Source organism: Plectropomus leopardus, chromosome 8, assembly GCF_008729295.1.
Source record: "Plectropomus leopardus isolate mb chromosome 8, YSFRI_Pleo_2.0, whole genome shotgun sequence".
NCBI lineage: Eukaryota > Metazoa > Chordata > Actinopteri > Perciformes > Serranidae > Plectropomus > Plectropomus leopardus.
Window position 1 is genome coordinate 10,754,278 of NC_056470.1, and position 14,162 is coordinate 10,768,439.

The following is a 14,162-nucleotide window of genomic DNA, read 5'->3' on the forward strand; positions in this document are numbered from 1 at the left end:
TCCTTTTCATTGCCCATGTAATGGAGTAAAGTGTCTGTTTAAAATCTTCTCTTTTTTTGCCCTGTGTGATTTAGAGCTGGGAGAGTAAATCAGGACCCAAAATAAATCCAACAGAAGCCATTATCTTTATTTTGTTTATTTGTTCATAAGTCTTAGACATATTTTGAACCACATGTAACGAGTTTCCTGTCCCAGGTGCGGTCTGCTGAGCTACACAGTCTCACACTGGCCTCTTGTGGTATAATGCTGTCATCACATATTAGTTGTATCAGTCAGTCAGATTTTAACTGTTGCGTCTCCTGTTGTTTCACCTTGCCGCACTTGTGGTTTTATTTATTTATTTATTTGAATGGTTTTGTTCACTTTCGGCGCGGGGAAAGAGTCCTTGCTTAAGCAAAAAGGAAAAGTTCAGTCTCTCAGATATTCTCGCGGGATTCCGACGCGAGATCCCAAACAGGTAAGCGGCGTAAAGAAACGTAAGATGGCAGCACAGTCTCACCTGTAACATCACCAGACAGTTAAGTTGCAGACACAAGAGGCCACGGACCACAGCCACATTTTGGTAAGATTTTTTTACTTGTCCCAACTTACATTCAACCTAAATTTCTCTTCGCCCTCGTCTAAATATGACGCTGACACTGTTTTAAATAACGCTAACGTGTTAAAATAAACGCGTATGTACCAGCTACACAGAGACAAACCGCCCGTCCAAATAACGTCTATTTATTTAACAGAAATGTTAATTTTGTGCTGGTATTGAGACAGTTAGCTGTCTCTTAAACACGATAAAAATGTTTTCAAACAAATAATACACCTTAAGCTGTTTTGTCATTTCGTCTTCAAGTTGTTATCACTGGTCTCTAATTCAAGCTAACAATCACGTATCAGTCACACTATTATGGTATGGCCCTGTTATATAAAACTTTACATAAAACCTTATGATTCATGAAAGAAATAATTTTCTCTCTCTGCCTCCAGTTTCACCAGTTTAAATATGGACCCCCAGTCCATGTTAATCAGCAGGCAAACACTATTTATGCTTTAAGGAAAAGCTAACTTCATGCCTTTTCTTTCTTTCTTCATAACACTTTCACCAACCATAACTATCATGTCCACGGTGAATTAGTGACATTAGGGTTCATATCAGCCTCAAAAGGGGGCACACATCTCATGAAACTAAATAACACAATGAGCGCTCATTAAATGATGCATTCAAACTCAACCAACAAAACACGGATTGTGCATGAGTAAATGAATGTGATTGTGTCAGTGTGTGTGTGTGGTTTGTGGAGAATAGCTGCGGTGGGATCTGAGACCAGTAATTACTCCAGCAGCAGAGCTCACACACTAATTGACGTCACTTGTTAGGGAGAAATCAGAGGCTTTTTGTTCAAGCTAGCTGGAGGTCATTAGTTGTGATTAAACAAAGCGACTGGTCAGGTTAGACCTTTTAATTATCCTGACCTGAGAGTCCTTGTAAGTCAGTTTTCTGGCTAAAATGAAAAAGGTTTAAGTGACGTTTTGAGTTTTTGAAGTGACAACACTGTTCTTCATGTTTGTCTTTTCCATCTTTTCTCCTCAGAGTTGTGACACGGAGACTTCAGTAAAAGGTGTCCCCTTAAGTTTTGTTGGCTGTTGATCCAAGTGCCCAAGAAGTGTCTTCATCTGAGGTAGCAATGTTAAGTGGCTAATGATCTTTTCTTGTTACAAGCCGTGACATGATTAACAAACCTGCACCAAGAGGCAGCAAATAGTGACTCACTGACTCACATGTTCAAACAATGACTGCAGCTTCCGCTGTTTCCTGCTTCGCTACTGCAGAAACATTATTGCAAAATGCCAAAATGTCAAACCAAACTTTTGCACTTTTAACCTTTTACCAGTGAGGTTTTCCTAGTGTGCAGAATTTCAACAGAGTAGCAAATGTGAACACTTCTAGTTCCATCCTACTGTTTTTTTCTGGATCTTTTGGCAGGAAAGGGGCTACACATTCTCATAGTAATGCCTCAGAGCAATTTTCATAAAGTCATTTCAAAAGTCCATTTTGTTACTGTCTCATCTCCAACTGACGAAACACAAAGGTAATCCAGACTATGGCTCGGCAATGTGGAGAAAATCAAATATCACCTCCGTACAGATAATGCAAGAATATTGTAGGATTGTATATTGGTACTTTCACAACATATTGACATAATGAGAAATTTGATAAATAATCATCGGTAATGCGGATATAATGACTAAGTGGGTAAAGGTGAAAAATAGAACAGCGGTCTGGTAAATTCAGATAATTTACATCGCTTCATTGTAATGCAGCCTTTAAAATCCAGAAAAGACACTGGAACTGAACTGAACACTAACTATATCACTGTACCCAAAATCTAACACAATATCGAGTCATATATCATGACATCGACACAATAACGATATATTGCCAAGTCGTAATCCATCCCTTTCAGCCTGTAACATTTGCAATCCTAACACACTGTATCTTGTAGGACTCTCTGATGGAAAAACCTGTGTTGCTCAGGATTGGTGGATTTTATGTTGACAGTTTGTCTAAAATATATTAAAGACCTGGCCTCGGTGGTTGGCATCTGTAGTGATTAGAGAAACAAAAACAAGAACATCAAACACAGATAATTAAACTAATTAATTCACAGCACTATCCACACGGTTTGATTTACAGGCGATCCTGAGATCCGGAGGGCCACAATAGAAACATCACAGCAATGAGAGGTAAGCAGTAAAGACTACTTCTGTTATGATAATAATCAGCAGAGCAGCACTTTGTCCCATGATGTGAACAACAGAAACATTAGATGTCAAGGTCACTCCAGCTGGGCTGGGCACTGTGCCATCACTGGAGGAGGGTTAGTCAGCCTCTATAACCATGAGGTGATTTCTTCCTCTTCTGTTAAATAATTAGGTAACTTAATTAACAAGCGTATTTTAGTCGATTTTCCCCTCATCCAATTAGAATTAGTAAATAGGTTGTGTAAATATCAGGACTTCTAATCATATACTTAAACTGCTGGGTCATATCTGGAAAAAAAAAAACAATCTCTACTAATTACACAATAGCAAACAAGTGTGGAGAATAAATCATTTACAAATCAGAAATCCTCGGAGAGCGCATACACTCGTTCATTTGCACGCAACCTAAATTCATTATTTATCCCGGAGAATGAATAAATTGTCCCCGTTAGCCTGCGATTGAACTTGAAGCTGGTGAAAAATTCAGCCGGTGCTGCTGTACCCCAGCGAGCCGCTATCTAATGAAAATAACAGAGAAAGAAACGAAGGCACGGCCTCTAATGATTGCATTTGGGTTGGGAGTGAAAAACCAAGAAAATAATGAGAGAGAGGAAAGAGACTTGTGAAAAGACTTTGGTACAGAAAAAGTGAAGGTTTGCTTTCGAATTGATTTCATGATCGCGCTCATTATAAATGCAGAAATAACAATAAACTCGGGTCAAAACATGACACTGCTTTGGTTTAATTGATGACTCAACATAAAGATCTAAAATAATATTACGCTGGGTAAGAGTAAACACCATTTTGAGTTTTATTTATGACCCGACCAAAATGTAAATTTGACATTGTTACTGAGTCTAAACGACCGCATATTGGTATGGCTGTATATCAAAATGTAAATAGTATAAATAACAATAAAACTGGGTCAAAACAACCAGTTTTGGGGATGTGATGGTGACCCAGTGGTTTTTATGCTTATGAGTACTGCTTAAACTTTGACGAGTACTGCGTCAGTGCTAGATTGGCCTGTACTGGATAGCACAATTGATCCAATTTGGGTTGAAACCGACCCAATATTTCATAGTGTGTGCCTTTAAAAAAAAAAAAAAGCATAAAAGAAAAAACCTTGCCTCATCAAAGCCATTCATATCGGTGTAACACTAAAATCTGGTGATCTGTCACATTCTGTGAGCCAGATCCAGACTATGTTAAGAAATTGTTGAGTTTTGTGAGTATTCGGGGGCTTGGGTCACAGATTCAATGCAAATTTGCAACAGGTCTGCTATTGTCCTGACATTGTGACATGACATCCACTCTGCACACATGTGCTTGATGCCTGTAAAAAAGAAAAAAAAAACGTCCCTGACATGTAAAGACCTTTACTGTAAGAAAAAAAGGTGCTGAACATCTGCTGTTGGGCAACTCTTATTCACGCTGTTGTTCCTGTTTCTTTTAACCCACTTTTATGACATGATTTCATTTTAACTGCAAATACATCACACATAGAGTTTGTATGCAGGTATGCATGCTTATATTGCTTTTCGTATTGCTTTTCTTATCTTTGTAATTGTAGTTTTTTTTGTATTTTATCTCATTTTTATGCTTGCTACATGATCTAAATTTTTCCCGTCATGTAGTTTGTCTCATTCTTTGTGTGCCTTCTGTAAAACTCAGCATAATCATTAGTGCTGGTATGTGTCATATGTTAAGAAAGTAGGGAGAAGAAAAAAAAGTAAGTGAGAGGGTAAGTGCAAAAGAAACAAGAGTGAAAGAGAGGAAGTGAGAGACTGAGAAAATGAGTGAGAAAGATTGTAATAAAGATGAAAGCTAATTTGTCTCTCTGATTTCCACTTAAACTAGGTTTAGCCGGAACAGTGAATAGGCGTGCGTGCCTGCGTTTGTGTGTATGCTGGGTGGCCACAAAGATCTGGGATCCTGCTCCCTCCGCCTCCCAGAGAGAGCGAGAGACAGACAGAGAGAGAGAGAGAGAGAGAGAGAGCGCAGTCACATGCGGAGAGGAGCTGGGACGAGAGACAGAACAGAAGAGAGCTGTCAAGCTGTGAGGAGGCAGCGGAGAGACGACTTAGTTTTTTCTTGGAATACATTTTCCCCTCCATCTCTGAAGCCCACACACACACACACACACTGAAAAAATATAAACACACAAACACACAGATGGCAAAGTGAGTGTGTGAGTGCTGCTGTTTGGAGTGGTGAATTATTTCCAGGATCTGGACTTACTCAAGACTGGATCCAGCATCTTTGTGACTTGGAACCGTGTTTTGAACAGTGCAACTCTGTTAACAAAGAGTGTGCGTCCCTGTGTGCGCAAGGGCAGGATTGATCACCTCACCTGAATGCAACACAGATTTTGACACTTTTTTGGCACTTGTGAGCTGCCATCATTTGCAAGATTGGACTCACTCTTGGACTCAGTGGGCATTTCTGTGTGAGGAGGAGGATGTGTTGGCCGCTGACAGCGCTCCTGCTAGCCCACCTCGGGGCTGCCTTTACGGGGGCGTGGAAAGCATCTCAACCAAGACTGCAGTTCACACACTCCGGTAAGAGGCTTTTTGTTTGAACTGGTTGAAGTCTTTTTACTGTCAGATACACTTGTCCTACTCTCATACTCATTCGCACACACCACACACACACACACACACACATACACACAAGCAGGGTAACAGGAATCATGAACCTCTTCTCATTTCTCACTTTTCGTTGTGTCGTAATGCTGCCCACACACTTTTCTGTGATTTGAGGAGCACATATTATACCTTTTGCCTTTCTGTCCCTCTACCTGTTTTTCTTTCTTTCCCACCCTGTCTCCTTTACTCCATCTCTGTAATCACCTGCACTGAATTCACCCTCTTCCACTCATCAAGTTAAGTGGCGAAAGCCTCGTCTTTGGCCCACCTCACTTTCTTTTCCCACCATGAGGTCAGGTCAGATTTGGCATCATATAAGTGCTCATTTTGTTTCTCTAACACAGTCGTAATGTTAGAGATTGGGTTTTTTTTTCCACCCTAAAATTACATATTCAGCGGATCACAGTTATAGCTGCTGTCAAGGTTATAAGACATTTTACAGGAAAAGTTTATTCCAACTTCAGTCTGATTTTCATAGATTTGTCCATCATTTATTTCAGTGACGATAACATTGTAAAGTAGTTGCTGAGATCTGGAGACATTGCTACAACAAAGTCAGATGGGATATCAAACACAGGTCAGACTATCAGGCGAGTTAGAAACAAGACAAAAGTGTAGCCAGATAATCCAGACCACTTCATTTGTAAGTAAAACTGAGCTGATATTGATCTATTATTCTCTTAATACACTGGGAAACTGTGTTAATACACTTACAGAAAGTAGAGTGGGTCAAAGGTGAACGATCAAGTCAGTCTATAATCTGTGGTGGATGTTTACAAAAGACAGTTTGGTTTATAGTTTTTCTTTCCACCTGTGTTCTGTCTCCCAAATTTCTCTCCCAAATAGTTTGGCTAATCTGCAAGTTTGTTTAAAACTTGTCTGATCAGCTGACACTCTCTGTGGCTTGCCCTTCTGAACTTTCTTTTTAGAGATGCAGATGAGTTACAGCATCTCTGGAACTTGGTGACCTCAATGTTAATATATTACGGAATAATAGAGAAAACTATGAAAATAAGAGGTGGAATCATCCTTTAACACCTTTACTTGCAGCATCTTATCATATCAGTTACATAGTTTCAATTAATATTCAAATTAATAAGGATGGCTTCAAGAATGCAGCTAAGCAGCAATTTTATTGCCTTTAGACTTAATTCTTGTCCAAATAAAGTCCAACATCTTTGAAACAATTTAGAAATTAAACTTCACACCCGAAGAGATTATCCCATTATCGTCATTTTTGACAGGACAAGACACCCCCCTCAGGATTTGAAATTAAGTGTCTATGTTTGTTAGTTTCAGTTATGGCTAACAAAGAAATTATTATCTCCTGGCAGAAGTCCCAGATCCAGATCACCACCAAATTAAGTGTTTTTGGCCCTAAGCTGATCGGTCCACCACAGTGAAAACCAAGAAGAGGTCGCTGGAAAAACTTGCAGACAGACACAACAGAACCTTCATAAAAACAAGAAGGGCAAACCATAATTAATTTTGGCTTAAACATGAAATTTCAACTATTTGTTGAGCATATGCTGTGGTGGAGAGCTGCATTTTACTTTGGTATCCTGAAGTGTGTTACCCTCCCATTCTCCTTGTCTGTCTTTTTCTTCACGCACTTGTTAGTTGCCGCTGTGCAGCATGTAGCATAAATGCATGTTGTTGAATCAACATGCCAGTGTTAAACAGAGGCCGTCCCTCTGGTTAGCAGGTTTATGCATGGTTGAATCTGAGTTTACGGGTTAAAAGCTTGCAGCTTGTTGTTGGCATTCATTTTAAGCTTGTCGAAACAGCAGTGGGGTGGGGTTTGCCTCACTGGAGAATTGAAGAATGATGTGACGGACAACGAAGCTAAGATGTCCTGAAGCATCAGTCCACTCCTCCAAACAGGATAGAATTCAACACTTTGACCCATGTTGGGTGTTTTGCTTTTTGGGTAAAACAAAAAACAAAAGGTAACGGTCAAATGTAATGAGAAAGTGAAGATCTACAGATTGTAATTAAAACAGGATTTGGGGTTCGATCTTTTGCCCTCTCAGCCATGTTTACAGTAAATCGCCTTCAAATTAAAAGCTTCTTTGAGGCATCCAGGCCTTTAGTTACGGTGATATAAATTCATCTCCTTTAATCATGTTTACCAGACACCATAGAGTAAGAAACCAACTGATTACACGTTCTTACATAAGCCGAAACACAAAGGGTCTGTGAAGTGGATGTGATAAGGCTGAAGTCGACCAGTCGTGACCTAGAAAGTACAGAGAGAGGGAGAAGGGAAACCTTGTTGGAGTCTCCCAGGTGGGAATTTAGCTCTAATGAAATCTGAATGTGAGAATGTGAAGAGCTGCTAAAGTAGCGCCATGCATGTTTTGAATGTGTGTGTGTGTGTGTGTGTGTGTGTGTGTGTGTGTGTGTGTGTGTGTGTGTCTTTGCAGGCATACATGAACTACAGTATGTGTATGTCCTTGAGTATGTATAATGTGTTTGTGGTAACTATGCTTGAATGCACTATATATGAAGTGTACAAAAAATGTGTGTGTTGGCGCATATGTGTAGCTCTGTTTAAGTCACTTTGAAGATAAGAGCTTGTGTATGTTGTGTGTGTTTTATGTGTACTCTCATAGAGCTGTTTCAGTTCCAATATCTCTGCCCACCTCAGTCTTTGTTGTGTATTCTGCTCATGACTTTGAACAACTGAGGTTTGCGTTTGTTTGACTGTCTGTGTTTTATAGCTACAGTGGCCAGTATGTGCCTCTTTGGGAAGAGAACAAAAAGAAATGCGTGATGTGATGCATGTGTGTAAGGACTGCGATGTCCACCACCATGCGTGTATGTGTGTGTGCGCGCTCTTTCTCTCTCTCTGTGGGAGCTCCATGCTGTGGTCATTTCCCTTCCCATCACCGCGGAGGTTTTTCTCAGACAGTGGGAGGAGATTTTTTGTTTGGGAATCGCTGTAATTAGAAAAGGATTTCAGCTCCACTTAAACACTTTGTGAGGATTTTTAGCATTTCGGAGACACTGCACATTTTCCTTCATCTGTTTAGCTCATAGCTGACAAAACAGACAAAGGGCAGAGCTTTACAGCGCAAAATAATGAAAGAGTAAAGCAAGAAAAACTACAAGGAGAGAACAGCTACAGCAGATAATAAAAAGAAATCAAATTGTATAAGTATTTACTCACCTATTTATTTTGTAGTTTTGAGTATGTGCAGTTTGAGGTCAGTAATTCAATTGACCTGTTAATAAAATATACATTTTAAAATATAAGACAAATTATATGAAAACATAGAATATAAAGAAAAAATGAAACGTGAAACTGCACAGAAATTACTGGTTAAAATTTCATAAAAGCACCAATTCAGCAAACAGATGTTATTAAATCTGCTACTCTGATAGTGCTGTTTCACTTATGCCAGCAAATTCTGCAATTCATTTTTAATGCACGATATTGGAGGAAAACTGTGCACTGTAGATTTGTGCCAACTAAAAACCTAATAATTTAGCGTAATTTACCATTTTATTTCCTCTACTGGCTGAGAAACTGCTCCAACCAGTGTGCTATTGAAACAAAAACCACACTGGAGAAACTCTGAAATCCATCAATCTCAAAATGAGGTTTTTTTGACATAGAAAGACTTCACCAGCCAGCAACCATAAACTATTTTATTCAACCTACCAGTTAAAACGTCTGACTAAACCTGTGTAGCAAGTCTCGGCAACTCTTAAGTATGTACTGTATTTACTCTGGAAAAAATGACAAAACTGTAAATATACTCACTCGGTAGTGTTGATGTGGTGTGAAGATTGATTAAAACACAGAAGGATTCTTGGAAACAGTTTTAGACCTCTAATATTGCGGTGGAGCTGTTTTTTTTATAAGGTAAACCCTGCTTTGTTTCTCTTGTGCACATGCACAAGGACACACATGCATGAGAGCGCTTTGTAACCAGTACACAGTCCTACCTATGTTGTCACACACCAAGATGTGCTGCAATATGTCAGCAAAGGGGGGGTGATGAAGAAGACTGCATGGTAGTATACATGAAATGTCTTCAAACTTTCCCAACTACCTGTAAAATTGCACCTAGCAGAGGATGGTTTCGATCCATCGACCTCTGGGTTATGGGCCCAGCACGCTTCCGCTGCGCCACTCTGCTGTAAATCACCCCAGATGGGATTTGAACCCACAATCCCTGGCTTAGGAGGCCAGTGCCTTATCCATTAGGCCACTGGGGCTTGCTAGTTGATACTGGAGAGATGTTTTTTTCATTAAACTTGGCTGTCTCTGCAGTTGAAAGATGCAAATACTGACTGTAGAAAACAGAGAGCGTTTTCCATTAGACCAATGGGGCTTCATAGCACAAAGGCTGACCCAGCTGACCTTGACAGTGTAGTCGTTTTTACACAGAGATCATACGGTAGGGCTGCCACGAAGTCCGAGAGAGAGAGCGCTCGCTTCATGGATGAGGGAGGTGAGGGAGAGATGAGATCCCGACCCCCGACAGTTTCAGCGCATCAGGTGAGAGAGGGACACTGTGTGCCACAGAGCTTCAGTGTTATGTGAGAGAAAGTCTGGTGTGTCTCCGACTGCTTGTCAGCTTTTGACACTTTATTGTTTGTAAAGTTAAAAAAAAAAACCCTCACAGTTATCACTACAATAGTCTGTGTCAAGTGTTCTAAATTAGTCTGCTAAATTTCGTTGTGTATCTGAAGTTATAAGTATCCTCATTATGTAAGATATTGAAATTCACCTGCTCTGTGCTGCAGGCTAACGTGTTTGCGTTCTGGTGCTGCTCATGCCGACACAAAAATGACTCGACTCAGGTCAATAAACCCGTTAATAACCGTTGGGTAAAATGATCATTCCTGTCACTGTGTGTATGACAGGTGCAGCAGCAGGATCACAAACACTGAAATGACATACATCCTCTGCAAAAAAAAGTCTAAATTGATGAATACTTGAATAGCCGAATATGTGTGTCCAGCCCTAGATTTTAGACGATTAACTCTAGATGGATTACACTATTGACCATTCTGAGTGACCAAAAATATATGTTTATTGATTTAATGTCACTGTGTCAGTCAGAAAGCAGTGGAAGAAACCTCACAGTAAACTGTGTTAGCAGAGGATGGTTTCCATCCATCGGCCTCTGGGTTATGGGCCCAGCACGCTTCCGCTGCGCCACTCTGCTGTCAGTAAACTTGAACACTGTGTATTTTTGAAACGATACCGGCACCTTTTTTGGGGGGTTACTTTTCTCTCTGTAATATCAGAAAATATCATCTCTCAACAAGCTGCAGGAATGATGTAATCCTGCTCTCTTAGGTTAACCCGGCATCATGTTAGGTTCAGGCTGGAGAGGGAAATGCCACCAAGAGCCACGATTTGTCAATTGTCACACAGCAGCCTGGCTGAGCACACTGACTTCCCAGTGACCAGTATTGAAATTTAGAAGGAATTAGTACTTGTAATTTAGAAGGTACTCTTAAAAGCACCAAGTTTGGTAATTAGCCCTGGCTGTCACCCAGATGGGACTTGAACCCACAGTCCCTGGCTACAACGAAGCAACAATATGAAAGGCTCAAACATTGGCATTCAGTAACAACAACACGCTGGTTCTGCTGTGGCAGTAACAGAGAAAACAAAAAGAATAAAGAGAAACAGAGAGAGTAGGGGGAGACAAGGGGCAGACAGTAAAGCTGCAGAACATATAGAAGTTGTAACCCCTAAAGTAGTGTAAACCGGTTATTTTGCACCAACAATTTTGACACTAGAGAGGCAGTTCAAAAATTTCAGTCATGATAATCATTTTTCTGTCCTGAATGTTTCTTTGGCTCTGTTGGGAGGGGTAAATATAGTTTGGGAGTGCAATAACAAACTATGGAGTTTGATCCCAGATCAGCAAGTTCCTCACAAGTGCAATACTAAATCAATTAGTACAGTTAGCTTTTGTACAAGGTAGATTTATTGTCATTTTTCTTAAATGTGGTTTAAGAAGAAATGAAATTAAGTCTGTGAACTTAAGTCTGAACAGGGGTTATAGCAAAGAAGACTGTGAACCATATAGACCTGCCAGTTACACCTTGACAGCTGTTACACAGAAGGAGAGAGAGTTCCTTTCACTGTCTCAGAGATGTGCTCTGATCGGTGAAATGTAATAAGACTGACCCGACAGCTTCATGTGTCTGGGAAAAAACCCCAGCTTTAAATACTTAAATACATGCCTGATTACCTCCTAAACCCCAATCTTTCTCTTAATGACTAAATTATCCCAGCTATTCACTCAAATTTCATGTCGCCCATATGTAAGAGTGGGTTAACACACACACACACACACTTGAGTGTAATGAGTCCATTATCCCAGCCATTCTGTGGACGGTAGTGTGATTTTCTTGATGATAGATGGCAGTTAGAGATACCGTCTCTGTACCACACACACACACACACATATGCACAAAAGGGACATTTTCCTGCAAAGCATCAGCTGAAACATATACAGAACTATTGAACGGATCACATTGGAAACACCACATTAAAGAACACGTACTGTATACCTCAACAAACACAATCAGACAGAAGCAAGAACATTCAAGAGGCAAATACATAGACAGAGAAAAGGGTCATGTATACTGGTGTGCTCACTACACACACACACACACACACACACACGCACACTCAGACAAGCAAGTGCATAAACATGCAAAAACACATTCACGGGAGGGTCTTTTACAGGAATGATCCCTAATGACTCATTTCCAGAAGTTTGACCTAAGACCAGTAGACTCGTCCAAAAGTAAGACAAAACACTTAGAAAACAGTCAAAATTGATTCATTCAGTTCATTTTATTAGGTTATCAGAGAAAATATTGTGTATATTATAATAGCAGTTTGAAACTGTTAATCACATTTTCCAATAAACAAATCTGCTGAAATGTGCGACAGTCTCTTTGCACTTTGCATTATAAATTCACATCCTACAAAACATGACAACAACTTACTAAATGGAAGTTAACAAACAATAATCTATTTTCTCTGTATATAAGTCATCTTCAATCAAAAAACATGCACACTCATGCGGCAAAACTCCTATGCATAACTGTGCATTCAAACTGACACACACACACACACACAAGCCCTGGCTTCTGAGAATCTCAGTGCTTCAGACTAATGACAAGCCTAAACACCTCTCTCTTTCAGCCTTGAGTAAACATCGGGCCGATGCAAGTCTATGTGAAGGGTCAGACATTCTTTCTGTGTTCTACATCCTGGGCACGCAAGTCTGAGAGAGTGCACATGTGTGTTTGTGCATTTGTGTGTTAAAGAGAAGGAGAGCCTCTCATGATCAGAGCCACTCTCACATGCCATGCTTTGTATCTCGATATTAAGTTTAACCAGCTTGTATTTCTGATGCCAACTAGCTAGGGGCATTTAACATTTAATCGATCATTTGTGCACATCAGTAGTGTTATACATACTTGCATGCAGAGACAAACACACACACACACACACACACACACACACACACACACACACAAACAACCACCTTAACTGCTGTCACAGCTCCACCTGCAGCAAACTTTCAAACTCTGCCACGCAAGAATATAAAGAATTTTCATCACAATCGCAGTATAAAGCTTCATAAATGCCTCAGAGGAGGTTTGGATGGTTTATTAAGTCACTGTGAATCTATTTTCCCACATGGAGAGAGAGCCATGTTTTATTCATTCAGCGTACACTTGGTGAATTGGTTTGCTGCAGACATTTAATGTTGATCAGTTGGTGGAGAATATTTGAATTGAATCATATGAGTGGAGACATTGGCTTTGAACTTTGACCTCTATACTGCCGATTACTTGTGATGGTTGTGAGTCAGGCGTTAAAAGTTATCCCGCTGTTTCCCCCAGTGTTCTTCTGGAGAAATGCCCAACTCATAATGTAAATGCAAATGACTCCTTTTCAATTTCATGCCATTAGCATGCAAATTGCTTGGTTATACTAAACGTTAGATTAGTTCATCAGTGTCCAGATGCATGTTTGCACATGTGCGTGTTTGTAAAATTCTATTTAGATTTCCACAGAGGAAAAAAAAGTCTTACACAAATAAAAGATGCAGTTTCAATATATATTCAAATACTTACCATACATGTTGTGACTTTATAATAGATAAAGCCCAGGTGTTGCACAGTCTTTCCCTGAGACAACACCGGTGATGAAATTTAAGGAGCCATAAACAGCTGCTTTCATACAAAACCCAGATGAGCTGTCTGTTTTTAATAAAGTAGAAGGACGTTTTGTGGTTGTGTTGTCTGAGAGAAACCCATAGACACACTAAACAGCAGCTTATTTGGCCACCGTTGGACTCCATCTAAACCAGATCCAGATAAATGCGAGTAAAACTTTAATATCTCCTTCACTGTAAAGGGGATTGAATATTATTCACGCACAGTATTAAAACAAATATCAACAAATTTTACAATGAAACTGTAAAAAAGCTTTGTCACAAATATCAACTTCAAGATGTTTTTACTTTTCTTGCATGCAATAACCTCTTTGTTAGCTAGCTAAAACTTTCCAAACTCAACAAACTCCTAACCTTGAAATATATCTTTGTGTACTTTTAAAAAATAAGCTCAGAGAATCAGGAAATACAAATAAATTCCTTGCTGGTTTTCTTTTCTTTTATAAAAATAATCCCTTTCCACAAGCATTTTTAATAGCTATATATACATTGAGCAACTTACATTTCAAATGAAAAATGAAGAGATTAA

The 14,162-nt window shown here is 39.7% G+C and overlaps 1 protein-coding gene and 2 non-coding genes across 3 annotated transcripts in view; 1 reads left to right on the forward strand and 2 right to left on the reverse strand.

The window, feature by feature from the left end:
* The first annotated feature begins 4,758 nt into the window (after window positions 1-4,758).
* Window positions 4,759-14,162, forward strand: part of sema3h (sema domain, immunoglobulin domain (Ig), short basic domain, secreted, (semaphorin) 3H) — an 81,670-nt gene continuing 72,266 nt past the window's right edge. Inside the window, exon 1 of the mRNA XM_042491601.1 lies at window positions 4,759-5,315. Within this exon, the coding sequence (XP_042347535.1) occupies window positions 5,216-5,315 (100 nt within the window). The 5' untranslated portion in view covers window positions 4,759-5,215. The remainder of the gene's footprint in view (window positions 5,316-14,162) is intronic.
* Window positions 9,479-9,550, reverse strand: trnam-cau. The gene has a single exon. It is a non-coding gene; the product is annotated as a tRNA-Met (tRNA).
* On the reverse strand, window positions 9,557-9,629 carry trnar-ccu. Its single transcript has one exon. It is a non-coding gene; the product is annotated as a tRNA-Arg (tRNA).